This window comes from Rhipicephalus microplus, chromosome X (assembly GCF_043290135.1).
Source record: "Rhipicephalus microplus isolate Deutch F79 chromosome X, USDA_Rmic, whole genome shotgun sequence".
Lineage (NCBI taxonomy): Eukaryota > Metazoa > Arthropoda > Arachnida > Ixodida > Ixodidae > Rhipicephalus > Rhipicephalus microplus.
Window position 1 is genome coordinate 180367181 of NC_134710.1, and position 18594 is coordinate 180385774.

The following is an 18594-nucleotide window of genomic DNA, read 5'->3' on the forward strand; positions in this document are numbered from 1 at the left end:
CTAAAATATATATCTCGCAATTCCACTTGGCCAAACACCGTATCCTTATATCTACTTTACAAGAAGCTTGTTAAGGCAATGTAGAACACGCAAAGCGTTATGAAATAGAAACACGCGTGATATGGAAAACAGTTTCTTGCAATCAAACCTGGGAACAACAGTTCACGGTACACACATCAAAGACAAACGAGCGTGGTTATGAATTTTTTAGTATCAACGAAGGCTGAAGCAAAACTAAACCAAATAAACAAACGAAGAATGAAAAAATTGTCCCTGAATCTGCATGTTACACTGCAAATGTCGTCGAAAGACGATAGTCTTGCGTCTGGGGAGAGTGAACAAAATGTTGATTTGATGTTCGCCGCAAGAAGACCTGTGAATAGTATTCTGGAAGCACTGGGTTAGAGTGCCTCGAGCGTATAGCGGAGGCGAACAAACGCATCGAGGAACGTTAGACACGAGTGCCATCTCGCAGTTATCTTCGAAAACGAAGGCGTACACGCTCGTGGAGAAAGATGCGCGCCTCTCTCGGAGGGGATAAGGTGTAGAACGCAAAGCGATGGGCAGGTGCCATCACCGTGTTGTCGTAGAAAAGCGTAGGAAACACTTACCTTTTTGAGCATCGTCTTGCACTGTCAGCGCAGCACGATAAACGCTACAGTCCTTAGAGTTACTTGTGTGTACCTATTCTAGTATAAAGGCAGACATACAAGATGATGTGTTCTTATGGCGCCTCAGATATGCTCAATAATTGCTTTTTAATTGACAATCGCACAACTATGAACACTAAATCTTGAGCAATATTGATGGGCGCTGTGGATGGTGTCGGCCGTTTGGTGCCGTTTGAGGTATAGGTAAGGGCAGATAAACAGACAAATATACAGACGTACAGGCAGACAGACAGGCAGACAGACCAAATTTTTTCTGTAGAAGGTCCCCACGAAAGACCATCGTCTTTAATAACAACAGAGCACCTCGTGCGTTTTCCTGCTTCAGGTTGAAAGCATGAACCCGCACAAACTGAGAAAGCGAAGTGTGTGTAGCTGCATCGCGGAGGCTCCATCTAGCGGCACATGTCAACACTATACTTTCGATCGATCACTGGAATGTTTGAATTTCGGTCGGCAGTATTTCGTAGCGGCTCCAAACCAACGGCACTTAGGCCGTCAGACATCATCTGTAAGTGTGATGTTTGCAGCGCGAGATGCGTGAGTGAGGAACACGAATGACTAAATATTATGTGCATGACGCCACGTAATTCTCATGTGCATCAGTATCGAGCATGGATGAAATAAATTGGGGGTCGGAAACGTGCGGCTAGTGAACCACATGTGGCCGACAGTGCAGTATTACGTGGCCCATTTCAAGACCTCAACCTCTCCCCCATTTTTCGATGCCACGTCCTCTCTGATGGGCGACTTCGCAGTTTTTATTGAAAATGGTATTTTAGCTCAAAACCTATGTTTGATTGCAATGTTGTGATATAAGAGCGAAAGTAAACATGATTTCTAGTCCACTTCTGAAAATAATTGTCATACTTGAACGGGGGAGTGGTCTGCATCTCCCCCTCTCCGACTTGCCATCCGGCCCCCCGCTGTTAATTCAATGTCGTTCAACAGCCTCATTCCACTTGGCCCTTCACCGTTGCCGACCACTGACATGAATGATAAGATGCTGTCATAGTAGCCTTTACAAACGGTATTTTTGGACATTCACAATATTGGAGGATTAGCTTGATATGTATATCATAAGACGTGCCGAATATATTCGCATAATACCAGCACCGGTATACAGCACCGGTAAAAAGGGCTCTGGAAATTTCGACCACCTGGGCTTTTTTAAGGTGCAACCAAGTATGAGCACACGGGCCTACAACATTTCCGCCTCCATCGGAAATGCAGCCACCGCAGCCGGGATTTGAACCCGCGCCCTGCGGGTCAGCAGCCGAGTACCTTAGCCACTGGACCACCACGGCCGGGCTGTCAATATTCGATGCTTACTTTAGTCTAACGTCTAACATTTCAATTTGACCCTCATCAGAGTTTTCCCTCTTGCTAGGGCTGTATCAATTTATATTTTGTGCATAATCAGCATGATTGACAGTTGAAATAAACACGAGAAACAGAGCATGGGCGCGTTGCAGGATCGCGTACGTTCGCTATGAAATGTTAAGATGATAGAACGTTTGTCTCATTAGAATGGTGTATTTAGTTTTACTAAATTTCGCTAATATTTATGCAGAAGCACACATCACTATTTTCATTCTGCTAAAGAGCCAATTTCTTCCATCTCTTGGGGAAATTAGCGAATGTGCCTTGGGCTTGGCGCCACTCATGTGATAAACACATATGATTCCCACGAACTATACAGCAAACTATAAATTGCCGCCAAGGACCCGTAACGTGGTAAGTGCGTTAATTAGTGTAAGCCTACGAAACTGCATTAGCAGTTATGTCTTAGCCCACTGAAATTGTCTTGTCGTTATTATTTATTTTCGGCCTATATAAGAATGGGGCATCTATTCAATCGTCTTACCATGATATTGTTATTTAAATATACTTTCACTCAATCCTGACGCCCGATGTATTAGTGAAATATGCAGGCCAATTACAAAGAAAACTTGCGAATATAAACTTTAAAACATTGTCATTTCGATTGACAAGCATCATTTGTAAAGGCTTCGACCTGTCATAGACTCCTGGGTGATTACTGAATCCTCAATAAAAAAATTGGCGCCGTATCTGCATGTTGCACTGCAAATATCGTAGAAAGATAGTCTTGCATCTGAAGAGAGTGAACGAAATGTTTATTTGATGTTCTGCGGAAGAAAATCAGTGAATATGGTATTCTGGAGGCACTGCGTTAGAGTGTCTCGAGCCTGCAGCGGAGGCGAATGAGCGCATCTAGTCACGTCGCACATGAGACATGAGCGCTATCTGGCAGTAATCTTGAAAAATGAAGTGCACGCGCCCTGCACGCCCGTCTCGGAGGTGATGAGGCGTAGAACGCAAGGCGCTGGGTAGGTGACACCACCGTGTCGTCTTAGCAAAGCGTTGGAAACACTTGCTTTTGCGCGCAAGCGTTGTATGGTCAGCGCGACGTGATAAATGCTACGGTTCTTAGAATTACTTATATATGCCTTTTTTAGTAAAAGACGCACATAAAAAATATATACGTGTTGCTATGGGGCCTCAGATATGTGCAATGACTGCTTCTTCATTGACAATCGCACAAGTATGAATGCTGAATCTTGACCAGTATTGGTGGCCACTGCGGATAGGGTTGGCAGTTTGAAGTATTGTTTGGCCACTTTGGTGCCGTTTAGGGTACCGTTAAGGGCAGGCAAACAAACAAATGTTCAGACAAACCAAACTTTTTGTGTCGAAGGTTCCAAAGAAAGAATGTCATCTTTAAAGAGCTTGGAAAACGCTCGAGCTTTACCTTCATGAGAGTAACGCGATAGCATAAGCGGGCCCCTTGCGCATTGCCTTCTAAAACACTAGCCTGACTTTATTGATTGCTGCTCATCTCAACCATGCTGCAAGTAAAGGCACCTCAATGCGTGTAGAATTGGTTGTTTCAAACTCTCCTAAAAGGCCTTTTACGAAGTGCCCACTTAGCCACAATTTTTTTTGCGAATCAGTGAAGGGCCCACGACGCGTCCATAAGGCAACACGCAAACCTATGCAGTTTTTCTTTTCTGGATGCTGTTGCTGATGATGCTGACTATCTAGGTCAGAGAGCTTTGTAATGGGTGAGCCTTTAAAAGACCCTCCAGCTGCGAAATTTATGCGTTCTCACGCTTACTGCGATTATACGCCTCTGCCGGGCAATATTGCATGCATGCGTTAAGGAGGCTCCTCCCGCTGCACAACATTTATACGTATAGTGTTTTTTTTTTCTTAGTTAGCTTCAAGCAATGGCGCAGCTGTGGAGTAGAACACCTGCTCGCCACGCGAAAAATCATGGTTCTATCCTCACTTAATCCCGAAAGTCTTATTGTTTGCTTTATTTGCATTTTCCTCAATTTTTCTCCCACGGACAACATTGATTTCTCGCTCACAACCAGCGACGCCAGAATTTATGTAAGGTGACATAGTTAACGCTAACGCGATAATTTATTAAAGTGAAGTGATCCCACAGCATTGACAATGAACCTTCCACCTGAACGGCCGAAACGTATCACTGTGTAAGACAGCTTACAAGTGCCACTTAGTTGGGATTAGATGTGTTCTGAAGAATTTTGGCAATGGTGCCTTTAAAATAAAATTACAATGTGTTTGGGCACTTCGAGTCACACTGCATTGCTTCAGTTCTTGAGCAGTAATTAAGGGGCCCTGCAACATTTTTTGGGCATAGTCGGAAAACACTGCCGATCTGTAGCAGATGCTCCTGAGAGCAGCTAAATATTATAGGACTGCACGCAGCATAAAATACACAATAAATTATCAAAGTCTGCTAAAAATTACTTTCTTTTCTCGACAAATGGCGGAATACGCCCAAAAATCACTCGTAGAAAGCCATCTATCAGCCATTGGCTGATTTGAATATGGTGCGTTCGGTCGTTAGAATGATCGCCGTGTAAGGCCCCGACTTGTCCACGCGCGCGCGCGATCGCACTCCAAAAGTCGTGTAATCGAAAGAAAAAAAAGGAAAAAAGTGCTCAAGAACACAAGGCGCGTATGACGTACAGGGTTGCCACTGACTTTTGAGTGAATTATGCCAAATGACGAGCGAAAAGTTGCCAAAATTTCCCATCTTTCTTCATATTTTGCCAAGAAAGCAGCCACTATACATATGTGTGGTGTGCCTAGTAATAAAGATGGCTAATTATGTACAGCTCCGTGGACAACAATACCACCCGTCACCCCTAATTATAATAACGTTCTTTGATGCCAGTTGCATCATCCGCTTCACCATGATAGCACGCAGAAAGGGCACTCATGATGAAGCAGTCGATGCAGCAAGAGTGGGATTGTGTGCGTAGCCTTTTTAGAAATTACGAGAATTTATTGAGTGTATTAATGTGTTTGATAACCGAACAACTTAATTACAAAACAAAGGTAATAAATTTGAATGTCGGGAGTAACCGTCGAAATGCACGCAACACATTTTCTGTGTGGTCATGCTTACGCTAAAAATTCGCCTCAGTGCAGTTTCTGAAGGCTGTCTAAAAAGCCGACTTCTTGGCCGGCCCTAAAAAAATGTTAATAGAAAATTGAAATTCTAGATAAAAAATTAGGCGTTACCACAGCCGGGAAGAAGTCGACAATCTATCTAGAATAGTTGCAGCCGTGGTCGGAACACGGGGCCTAACCGTCACCTAGCCACTTCGGAAGCCAAACTTTAAAAAAGCCTAAAGCTCTTGAAGCCTCTGAAGAGCTTGGTACTCACCACCACCTCGCGGCATGCGAGAAGTCCGCTGACCTAAATAATGCTTGGAGGTTGCTGGTGGATGCACCAGTGCCCCAGTGCTTCAGGGATCTTGGGAATATGAGGAAATACACTCGAAAAGCAGTACACACAAACTGAATTGCACGTAAAGTGGACCTCCTACTGGTCGGTCAAAACTACAAAAAATTGAAACAATGCTACCACCCATTTGTTTTGAAGACGCTGAGAATAGAATACTTAACTCAGTCAAGACCTAACCGGAAATTGTCAGAGAATCACCATGTCGCCAATCATGAGTTCAGGTCGCCACAGGGCTCTGAAATTAGCCAATTTGGCAAAAAGAAGCCACCAGTGGCAATCCTGGTGACATATTTTATTTGCCCATGCTATACCTTCCCCCCCCCCCCCCTGCTTAGCTTCCAGCGCTTTCGTCGGGAGAAGAGAATACAGAATGCGATTGCAGCGTGCACCAAATTTTTGTAACTCACCTCATACTGAACAGATTCTTAAAATATTTGCGGCATTGAATTAATGAAGCAATAATCTCTCTTAGTGAACCCTTGCTATGGTTACTTAAAAAATTGTTTCCGGGCCCCTGTGAAGGCATTAGGAATACAACACAGTGTACATAGTTAAAGGTAAAAAAGTATTTCCTCAAAAAATTTCTCGGTGAGGCAGGAACAATTTTGTTAACTTTTATTATCCTTAATTCCAAAACTTCACAAACAAAAACCTCACAGAAACTTTACAAAACTTCACAAAAATGAGAGAAAACAGAGCTAACTCAGTCTCATCACTCTTTGTTATTCATCCCTCTCACACCCTTGCTTAGTTCTTCAAAAAAGTACCCAGTTCACTGCAAAGTATTGACCTGATTGTTTCATTTCAACAAGAAACTGGAGTTTAAAAATAAGTTAACGTGTAGAAGAAAATTGGAAGCCAGATTGAAAGAGAAAGCTTGCGACAAATGTAGCTGAATTCTGCCCTCAGAAGCAGTGAACTTCAGGTAGGATGCAAAATCTCAATAATTCACACTAACAGAGTGAAGGTTGAAGGACTTTATAACTTGTTATAACAAATTCTCCCATCCTGCGTAAGCTCCGAATACCTACCAAAATGATACGGCTGAAATCCATGCTATCATCTGTGATTAAATCAAGAAATTTATTATATGCTCTTGGCGGAGCTAAGCAGCAGATAACCAAGGAATAATTAGTGGTTGAAAAACTCAGTCTCAAATATTTCTGCCTGTACACTGATGTCTCGAATTGTTTGAACTAATACTTTGCCCGTAAACACCACACAAAAAGGTCTTCAAAATTCTTTTATTACGGTATTCCGAGTTATATAATAAACGAAGTGTATTGGAGAAATAGCTAGATTGAGGATTTTAATGAAAGTTGAGTCAGCACGCAGATGCATAAGCATATATAGCATGAAAGATATGAACTTCCATGATGAAATTGTCATTTGTTATTTATATATGCAAGCTTATTCAGTCCTTATCCACACATGACCTAGTGTAGCTGTTGCACCTATGCAGAGCATTTTTTCTTGAAATGGTTGACTCTCACTCATCTGTACATTTCAGGAACAATCCAAAAGTACTGTCGACATAACTCCCGACCTACCTATGAGTGACACAAGCATGGAAGCCACGATGCACTACGACGTCCCCAAAAAATATAAGGTATTTTACAGTGGATTTTAGCACAAGTGTCACTAAAATGGTCGCAGTTTGTTATTATTACCTAGAGCACGTATTATGCATATCTCTTCTCCTAGCATTACAATTTTTTTTAGATATCTATGAAAGAGGAGTCGGCACTCCTACTAAGATGCTACTTGTGTAAAAATATGAATGCGACTGATAATAAAAAAAAATTTGAGTCCTACAAATGACTGCATCAATCATTGTAGCAGGAGACGGCAACACGTGTTTATACGCTATTGATCCAATGCATCCGTGGTAAAAGCATTGAAAGGGTAGACGGAGTGTATGTTTTTGCCTTTCTACCTTGAGGCAATGTCTAGTCGTATTTGTGGACAGGCTGTTGTCGGGTCCTAGACGTGGTAGTTTGAGGTGACCGTGAAAGGAGCTTATAAAGGCAATAGCGCAATCCTTGGCTGTCATTAATGATGACACACCAACCAAACAGCCGTACCAGACCACAAGCCTCGGGTGCGAGGTGACGGGAGGGGGGGGCGGGGGCGTGTACTAACACTATGCAAGATATGCAGAGCCCATCGAGCTCTACACCTGTTCGCTCAAATTTTATGGGCTATTTTTTTTTGTCATCCTCATAATCCATGTAAAGTCCACATCGATAAGATTGTTTTGCACATCGTAGGTTTTATCCGCGAGTAAAAGTGCGCTTGTGTTTGCGACGAACATATCTGAAGCAGAATTTAAACAAGGCGGCCATCTACGTTGCACGAAAGATGCATGCAATAATATCGGCCCGCATGCGAGGCCTGCCTTCGATGTATCATCAAGTAGAGAATACAACCCAACCATTTTTCGTCAGGTCAAAGACCATGAAGGGGTGCCCATGGGGAGGAGGAGGGAGGGAGCTGTACTTGTTGCTTGAGCAACCTGCAAACTTTGATCAAAATGGTGAGGTCGCGATCGCAAACATTGGAGAGCGCCTAAAAAGACATCAGTAGATGGCTGGTGTACTCTAGTACGTGATATACCCACCGCCTACCTATCGCCTACTTCTCTTCAAGATGATAAACAGCATGAAAACCGTTTCGCTCCCTAGAGTTGCCATTTACCATACACTGGTGTTTCGCAGAAGATACGCGACATTGTATCCTGAAGAGGCAGCTGCTAACTTTTCATCGTATAACACTCCTATTTGTTGTTATCACGTTATTTGCTTCACGCTTGTGGCAAAATAGCGATTTTTTTCTTAATCTATTACAGAAGCACCGTGCACGATCTGCCAATTCTGCAAGCTTCTGTTGCGGGAGTGACATGATGAAATTTAACGTTGTCATGTTGTCGAATTTATCATTTCGTGTCATCTCCTCCACTAATACAGGAGTCACGTCTTGTCTTATCAGTTTAAACGTAATTTGACTTTAAATAAAACCTCTGCTCATGTTTTCACAGCATGCAGAGCCCCGGGTGTTGTATATGAAATACAGAACATCAAGTCGTATGTCACGGTTCTGCCATATGCGTCTATGCTATGTTATACTTTGACGCATCCTTAAAATGTTGTTTGAGGAACGTAAGCTATGTAGTTGCTGTATATGGCCTTCATGGTAATTTTGAGAGCCATATAAAGCAACTCGAGTGGGTTGCGAGACAATTTTCATTTAACATTGTCATCAACAATGTATTTCCTACTACATACCTTGCTTCAGGGTTTGCAGGAAGTGCTGTGTGAGCTACTTGAGCAGTTTGGCCATAAAAGTGCACCGTCCCATGCATTTCCTGCTAAAATAGTTTGGATCACATACACCGATGACCACACCGTCATAGTGCACACAGGTATTTCATGCTGTGATGCTCCGACTGACTAAGAGCCACTCTCATTATTGAGAGGGCTCAGAATCGATGAGAATTGGTTCCGTAGTTGGGCTCTTTATGGCAGATGTGCAATGTACTGACTATCGCTTTAATGTGAACAAGAGCACACAAGTGGGCTTGCCCTCAAACACCACCATGCCACTCTTTTCTTCATTACTACAAAAATTATTCTCATAATTTCTTTCCTTTTTCTTACTTCTCGTTTTTGCCGTGCATGCTGTCCTCCATCTGCGTTTATTTGTGGTTTGCCATGATGTACCGACACTCACCAAAACTCTGTTTTCTTTTGCATGCCTAGGAGCACGTATCACAACAAGAGCCATCTCAAGGAACAAGGGCTGCTCGGCTTCCGTTAGCTTGTTCCTGTGGCAACAGCCTCATGCCTGACCCTCTTTCTATGTGCCAAGAACTTCGATGCAGCCATGTTCGAGCTACCTGCACGTGCAACCAAGTAACATTTTGGGCTGGAAATCTTGTTCCATGCTTCCAAAGAGCACCTTCCGAAGAAAGCCAGGCTGCTACACTGCAGTGCCCAATGAACTGCGCACCATCTACTATATGTAGGGAACCAGGAAAAAGAAACAGGATACTCGGTACCATGCCTGACAGTAAGAAATTCGATCACTGCTCTGATTATGCGAACTGTCATTTTATAGAGTCTTTGCCGCTCTACCAAAATACTTGCGCACTCTCCTCTGTGTCGGAACAGTGCGATTCCAACAAGGACGTGAAAAGCACTACCGAAAATAAAACGATGATCCCAGGTTCTCCTTCGGTAAATTTAAGTCAGTTCAAGAGCCCTGAAAAATCTGCTACCTTAAAGAAGACAGGCCCACGCGCTTCACCTCCATCAAACACCATCGGTGAAAGTTACGAGATGATGTCTTTCCGTGGTTCATCAGAGCAAGTGAGCGCCGTTTGCGATAGCAACTACATCGCCATGCGCCCTATCGAGCCTTGCAAGTGCGACAACGAACGTGGAGGTAGCAATTTCACAAGCTCGGAGACAAAAAGAACTCCCCTTCCTCTGCGACCATTCATGCCATATTTGCTGCCCTGTGAAGAAGAGTTTTCAGAAGACGTGACTTCTGAGGCTGAGACAAGTTGGAAAAACAGTACCAAGTGCAGCCTGGCAAGTAGTAGGCAGCGCTCGACTGAGACACCAGACAAACCATCACTACTGGCTGAGGCCAAAAGAAAAGTTCTTACAAAGAAACGGTCTAGTTCGGCCGATGGGCGCCAGGAAATGGAAGAAATGTTGGAGGCAGAAGAGGCCGTGCCTATGGGCAGGGAACGACGACCAACATTCAATAAACTTCCTTTCCGAGCTAGGTCTCAGAACTTGGTCGATGTTACACCACCGTCTTCAGTGCCTTCCACTCCGAACAACCGTTCTATGGAGAATTTGTACCGGATTCCTTTTCACAGATCAGCTGACTGCCTCAAGCTGAAAGGTGACTTCAGATTTTCGGAAGAAGACATCTCGATGGACGCCGGTAATGCCGACTCTTGCGATGCCCCAACAAACGGTACCAGCATCAAGCGCTCCTCAAGCGTGCCTTGCAAACCGCAGCAACAGGACACCATTTCAAGCCCGTCAGATTCCGGCGTGTCGACAAGCTTGCCCGAAAGCTCGGAAACTGTGTGCGAGCTCGTAACGCATGAATGTCATTTAAGCTCACACCCATCTCTTCCAAGAAACCTCGACGAAGGGATCACTGCGAGCCACCGTCGCTGTGATGAAAGCAAAAGGTTTATTCAAGAAGGTAAGGAACTGATTTTGTTGCTGTGTGAAAAATAAATGCAAATTTAGGAGCAATAAAACTACTAATGTTTTTTTTTTTAAATTTCTGTCTAATAAGAGTAAATTAAATATATTCTCATTATTTGCATGAGCTCAGAGCATGCTAGCGTCAATCGGACAGGCCGTTTTCCTGATAACTAGTTCACATGACGCGCATGCACCTTATAACGTGGTGAGAATACAGGAGCTGAGGGACAACACATGTGCACGCATAGAGCAGTGTGCTGCAAGTGTCGTCTGCTCCACTCTTCACTTCAGGAGGAGACATACTCTATCATGATCATCTGTGCATTATTGTTTATGAAAGACTGATTTCAAATGAAATACATTCATGACTTAAATACATCAACTTTTTGTATACAATTTCATTTCTATTCTTGTGTTACTTCATCTGCGCATGTGTCATGGAATGGAGGTGCAAATAGTACCAATGCAGTAATAAAGAGTGCTTATCAAGACCTGCAAGGTTTCGTCTGTGAACAATGAGAACTTAACAGATTACAAAGACAGGGCATGTCCACTCCTGAAGTGAACAGCTTACAGCAACCTACGTTCCCACCAGAGAGTGGTTTGGGCAGTTTGACCCATTTTGCCGATGTCACCGCTTCTAGCTATTATGGGGTACTGATATGCTGAATTGTTGACTCTTACTCAATATTGTTAAGAATTGAGTGTACGAAATGCTGGTATCGAGATACACTCAAAGCTCATTTTAAAAAATTGCATGTTATATCAAAATAGGTACGTTATATCAGAAAACCTCTATCTATTACAAAGCATTTCTTAGTTTTCTTCGTTATAACCGATATTTCGCTACATTCAAGTTCGTTATGTCCAGGCTTAAGTGTACACTGCGCACATGGGCGTGCGCAGGTTTCCGCAATAGTGCAGGCCAAGTTTCAGCGCAGTGCAACCAAGTTTGGAAAACCAAGTGGCAATGAAGTTTGAAGAGTATGGCTTAGCTAGTGCGCGATTCTTAGTTTTTGTAGAGCTGTCTGCTCGAACAAGAATTTGGTATGGTTGTCAACTTGCATTAGGAATTGAACCTCGATATATGGCTTTCTCTATTCATGCTGTCAAGTGAGCGTTTTGAAGACAAACTTGCACTAGTAACGCTCTCTTGTCTTTATGAGAATAGGGCTGTACTGAACAAAGAGTAATGAAGACTCCTCGATGCCTTGACTACCACTACAGTAATCTGGAAGTTTGACTTCAATTAGGGCTGTAGTTTTGGATCCTAAGTTGTATCCAAGTCGTCCTTAGTATAATTGCTAAATTATTATAACAAAATGTGAACCATTACCATCACCTAATATTTTTTTCTGATTACTTTTCATAATCCATCAATGAAATTTATTTTATACAAGAGAAATATGATAGCTTTAGATGTACTTTGTGTAGTATTTCCATGTGGGGCCCGTTTTATTTGGCCAAAATAATCCTAACCATCTCGCAACTTTCACAAACAATCGACAAAGCGTGGTATGACTAATAACACACGCACGCAAAGCTGGCTTCTGTAACTTGCAGCAAGGCAGTTATTTATGCTAGTACTACAGACAACATATATCTTTTTAGTGCTGTATATTTAGAAGAAAACCACAGAGTTAAAGTTTGCATTTAATTTACTGCTGCTATCTTTGGCATACTTGGGAAAGCCAGCCTTTGCTCAACTTTTTTTTCTTCTGTTGTTTCTCACTCTTTCTCTTGTTTGGTGCAGCGTTCACACGATGCCCACAACAAGGGACATTTGGACTGCCTGGTGAGCGATACACGGCTGCCCTGAAAGGGTCTTCTGAAAGCAGCACCACTTCTTCGGACAGCGACTACATCGAGACGCTGTCACTCTGCAGCAGCGGCAGCAACGGCAGTGGCTCCGAGTATCTTCGATGCGAAGACATCGCGGCCGGTAGACAATGCCCTGTGTCATGCGGCCTCAAGCCGCGTTCGGCCAAAGAATACAACTCCATCGATAGGTCCGCCATCCGACACGAGATACACGAGGAGGGGGTGTGTGGCGCGGTGCTTCACACCTGCCACCAGCGAACACACCACCATGCGCCAATACATTTGACACTACCGAAGGCGGCACGCAGCGCACCTCCACCGTCTCCCGTGCAAGGCCAGGGCGCAAAAGCAAGTGCCGTCAAGCCAAGCACAGCTGCGTCATAACAGTCTAGTCGTTGCAGCGTTTGAGTACCATGCCACGGTTAGAAATTCAGCCACCTTTATCAGCTTTTATTCGGCCTCGCTGCCCATGACAAAACACCTGAGATCGGTTTAGGAACACTCACTAAGAAGGGTGCAAGCATTTCCTAAAAAAGTATTTAAATATCAGAATTAACACTGGTGAACGTGATCGGATGCCGATCATGTGCAGCACATGTTACAAGTGACAGGTCAACAGCCCAAAATGTCTGAAATCTGGATCAGTAATCAATTATGTCAACCTTCGAGTATTGTGTAATTGCTTAAACCCTTTATTGTCATTTGTCACTATTTACATCGAGGCATGGCACGAAGATATAGTATACACATTCCCTCAAATAATGGCTTGAGTGTCGACTATAATGTATTGTAAAGTATTCTATCACAGTTTTTAAAATGGTTACTTTCACCAGCTGTTTTTTCTGTGGTGTGTTCAGATGAATGTTCGATAGATGAAGCCTTTTCATGGCATATCATGTTGCATGTACACATTCGCTGTGGCACCTGTGCAAAAGTTGCAGGAAGTTTATATCTTAAACATTACGCATTTTATGCCATCGACAGAAAGGGTACACTAGGAAGCTATTGTTGGGCATTCATACAACCAAATTAATCGTTACAAGATAGATAACCTCAGTCACGAAACATTGTCGCTAGTCTTGTAGATATGGTAGTATTCGCAAGAGCTAACAATTTAGGCGGATCATTGTTTTCTGTAGGATCTGCATGCTTGTGTTAGCCTGTCATTGACACATAATAATTTTGTAGATAAATCATCACATTCACGTCGAGAATTCATTCTTTTCAAGTTACGAGAGGATAATTCACTTCTGTAGATACTTTTAAATCTATGTTTGAGTAATCACATGTACAGGCTGCGAGGTGTGGCGTTCGTTATCTTCCTATAGTATGTGACATTTTACGCTAATTTCCTTATAGTTCTATAGTGGTGCTCTTGTGGATCTCTAATAAACATATGTATATGTGTATGTATGACCGTGCAAATATATGATTGTGGATAATTGGATTTTGAATAATGCTGCAAAACTAATAGTTTCATGCTTTGCTTTTCTTTATCACGAGTGTTTCAAAAATATTACTATATGAATGAAACCTTTTTACAGTGGTAGTTATGACTGCATTGAGTGGCAACAGAAAGCTATGGTGTGGTGTTCGCCCACGCTTATGCAAGGATAAAGTTGTGGCCATCAACGCCATGACTGGGCAGGCAGTGCGCAACCTGCAAGCTACTGAACGCAAACATCTGCACTGTCTATTCCATGAAAATCGTTGTATCGCAGCAGAAGCGTCCCAAAAAAACATGACATTTTAGTTCCCTAAAACAAAGTGCCAGCGGCAATTTACTTGAACGGTAATTAAGGGCATTCGCAATGTAGAGATGTTGCTTGGCAGTTCCAACTTCTCTGGTCATAATCCAATGATCAAAGAAGCGGAAGAACGAAAAGGACAGGGATGGACATTAGGCAGTCAGCTTCGGCAAGGCAGCCTTCTCTGACGCCCCCTACCGTGTCCTTCAGTGCCTATTCAGGCGTTCATTGCTAGGATAACGCCATTTATTGTTGCCAGTCCTATCAAGGTATTTGTTTTGTTAGGGGTAGCTCAATGATGCCATTGAGTGTACACGCAAGCACGAGTAGGTAGAGCTGGGCCAAGGAATGAGATAGGACACGCATTTTTTTTTTTGCATAAGTTGTCTATACTTACCTAGAATATTGTGCCAACGGCCACAGAAAAACTGAGTTTGCACTATCCTCTTTGTTGTGCCCTCGACACACTCACAGCTTTTCTTCTATGGCATACACTATCAGTGGGCTCAGCAGCCAGAAAGGGCTTATCTATCGCGTGATGACATCCACTTACGAAATGTCTTTCATGGATGTTTTTGTGATTAGAATTTAAGCTTCTCTCATGACCCTTTGTCTTTTTTTCTTCCTCTATCATTCAAATTAAGGCAAGTAAACACCAGCCTGCGTTGATGCCATAACGGCTACGAGTTCATTTTCCAAAAAAAAAAAACATATGCACATATCGGCATCTATTTTCGAAATAGGTTACATGGGTGTAACTTGTAACCAAAATAACACAGCGTAAGTAGACACTTCTCTTTTTGGAACATGGTATAAAAGTGTGATCAGGTGATCGGAAGAGCATAACTTAAATGAGCATTGTGCATGCCATGTAACACCAGCATAATTCATTTTTTGAACAGTGGCACAGTTGAAAATATCTGGGCAACGTCATTATAAAGAGCATGCTACTGGAAAATTATATTTCTCATTTGGGAACAATTCTCTATCACGCCATTTTCTGGTCTAGCACTTAATGTGGCATGATTATCACTTCTTAAAATGCAGCTACCACCAGCAGCATATGATCGATAAGCCCGATGATTAAGTATAGTTTGCATCACGCTTTCTTATACAGATTACATGTTATGCGTACGTAACTGTACTGCTTGTACTTAGTTATTTCGCAGCGTTCAAAGAGTGCTTTTTGAATGCACACACCTGTTCAGCTCAACAATAGACATTCTTTTTTTGTTGTTATTCATGGAACTCATACCTTATACGTAGTAAAAGGTCTAGTACAACACTTACTGGCACAATGCCGTTTTTAGCCCCATTTTTGGCTGTACATGCACGGCTTTGCATTTAGAGTCTATATGTGCCTCTGGTATTACATTACACATGCATGTTCCTAATTGTAATATTATTGCCTTTTTTCACTTTGCTTTTGAGCCAGCCTGTTCACCTCTAACATCTTCCATCTGCCATCCACAAAACAATACAGGAACTCATATGTTTGCTTCTCATAACTACTATTGCAGGTAGCCGGAAATAGCTACAGATTTCTCCTTCTGCATCACTTTCCGCAAAGTTTCGGTTCATTTTCTAGTCGTCTACTATTCAAGAAACCAAATGCATCCGTGCTAATACTTCCTTAATCGAAGTCATAATGTTATCCTGATACAGCAGTATTAGGCTATAAACTACTAACCTGAAAAATAGCAGTATTGGGTGTGTATATTCTACAGATCATAATTTCATGTGGTAGCTTAAAAAAGGAATTAGAGGAGTAACCACCCAGCCAATGCCCCATTTTGCACAAAAGCTGACTTAGGTCATATTTTTTTTTGTTATACCAATTCACCTCACATTGCGTGTGCATGCATGTGTGTGTTTAGGAATTGATGATTGATATGTGGGGTTTAACGTCCCAAAACCACTTCATGATTATGAGAGACGCCATGATTCTTGATTATGATTATGAGAGACGCCACTTCATGATTATGAGGAATGCACGCGTGTACAACAAACCCAAGCCGAAAAGCCTTGCATTATATTGATCTTGATTAAAAAAAACTTCAAGGTCTCATTTCTGTTTGTTAGGCACGACAATAATGAGGACTAATACGCAATAAAGCCAAGTGAAATAAAGGATGTTGTTTGTAATAAATATGATGTAGCTGTCGAGAAAGTAACGTTGCCGAACAAAATACTTGCCGACAAGAACCACATTTGCAATCATCGCATAACCCATCCGACGGTTTACTTTCCTTGGCTTTATTCTCTGTTAGTTCTCATTATTGCTGGTATACTAAAGCTAGCTTATATGTTATCGGGTTCTTCACTTCAGTTAGAGACATGCTCATATAAGAAAAGAATTTTTTATAAAAACACACACATGGTAAAACAGTTTTACAGCCAATGTGATAGTAAAATGTGTTATCATCCCTTGTGCCACGCATAGTTTTTGTTTTTTAATTTTTTATTTATTAGGTGTATTTGTGAAATTGAAAATTTTTTGGTAAAAATCTGTTTCTAAGATTATTTTTTGAAACCATCGTGGTTCATAGCATATGTAGAAATTTTCGATTGAAGTCTCGGTGCAGTAATTTATGTGGGGTACGATCTTTTCTCTACGGCAACCGGTCGACTCATGACATATTTGATCGACATTATGTGCTTCTGCTAGTCACTACTGGACTCTTATTCATTCTGCACATTATTCATTGCAAAAATTGAAAAAACTGTACAGTATAGACAATAAGGAGTCATCCGGCTTGCGAAACTTCTCTAGCTTGCATGAGCTGGTACGCTATACAAACTTCGCAATACGGCCCCGTTATTATTTTAGTAATACGGGAGAAACGGTTTACACAATTTCGCTGTGTACAGTGCGTAGGTCGGTGCTCTAGGTCAACATATTAAGTTGCCATGACTGTGTGTGCTGTAAAAGCATATCAAGTGCAGAAATTGCACTAAAATGAGAAAGACAAGCTATGCTGTTGCAACAAGTGTTCTGTTCTCAGGCATTCTGCTTCGAATACCTATTTTTCAAAATAAGAAAAAAAAAAGGGGTAATTCTATGATTGAGATACTATTTGTATGTAAAATGTGCAGGTATACGAACACAGTGAAGGTGACACTCTATTACTTTGATGTCTAAATATAAAAGTGTGCTTGACCAATTGGTAACATGCTAGTCTGCATTCGGGGTTACTAGTCATTCACTGGTGCTCGCTCGCATTGAACGATAAATGTTTCTGCTTCTTTAGAACAGTGGCTCAAAGGACCAGTTATACTGCCCTGTATGAACTGTACGAAGGTCAACCTGCCGTGCATAATGCTAGTTTGTGTGCATTAGTAAACATCAGTGTTTATTATTTCAATGCCTCTTATTTCCCTTTTTGTCCAAGTCACATTATTATTCATTTTTCATATGCTGTCTGCAACCTGCTGTACCATTTGCTGTTTCTCGAGCGTCAAAGCGTGTAGATGTGGAAAATGTATAGGTACATAGGCCCACGAAAAGTCAAATAAAATACGGTTGTACAAGTACTCTGCGCTTCCTCTTCAAATGCGAAGCATTTCTTAGAAAGTGTTGGCGACTTTGACTATATCATCTATCTATCTATCTATCTATCTATCTATCTATCTATCTATCTATCTATCTATCTATCTATCTATCTATCTATCTATCTATCTATCTATCTATCTATCTATCTATCTATCTATCTATATCTGTCTGTCTGTCTGTCTGTCTGTCTATCTATGATCTATCTATCTATCTATCTATCTATCTATCTATCTATCTATCTAGCTATCTATCTATCTATCTATCTATCTAGCCACCCATCAATTTTTGCTCTCATGGCTGTTTCGATTATGGTATCAATACTGAAATTGGTGTGGCATAACATGACTGTATGATGAACATAAGTGACTAGTCATAACATGGAAACTATGACATGTATGTCATTAATGTCATGATTTTCATTTCATGGTCTCGCTGTTCTTGCAGTGAATTCGTTCACATGGTGTACTGAAAAACTGGTATGGTATGACATGATGGCATGACAAACATATATAAGTGAGACACCCTAACGTGGAAATCATGACATGCATGTCATGTAAGTCATGACTACACGCTATGCTCATGGAGCATTCGCGATCCTTTCGCTAGCTTCACATATAGCAAATGTGGTATTACTGGACATGAATGGATGACGAAGGATTGGTGCAAACACGATAATCATAAGATGCATGTCATGTAAAAACATAGCTATGCCACGCTCATGATGCGCTCGCGGCCGTCTTGCTAGCTTCACATAAACAAAATTTGG

General features: G+C 41.9%; 1 protein-coding gene across 1 annotated transcript in view; it reads left to right on the forward strand.

Moving 5' to 3' along the window:
- LOC119177235 (uncharacterized) overlaps window positions 1–17809 on the forward strand; it is a 302737-nt gene extending 284928 nt beyond the window's left edge. The window contains exons 11-13 of the mRNA XM_037428659.2: window positions 6986–7084; window positions 9234–10701; window positions 12460–17809. Of these exons, the coding sequence (XP_037284556.2) occupies window positions 6986–7084; window positions 9234–10701; window positions 12460–12911 (2019 nt within the window). The 3' untranslated portion in view covers window positions 12912–17809. The remainder of the gene's footprint in view (window positions 1–6985; window positions 7085–9233; window positions 10702–12459) is intronic.
- The last annotated feature ends 785 nt before the right edge of the window (window positions 17810–18594 follow it).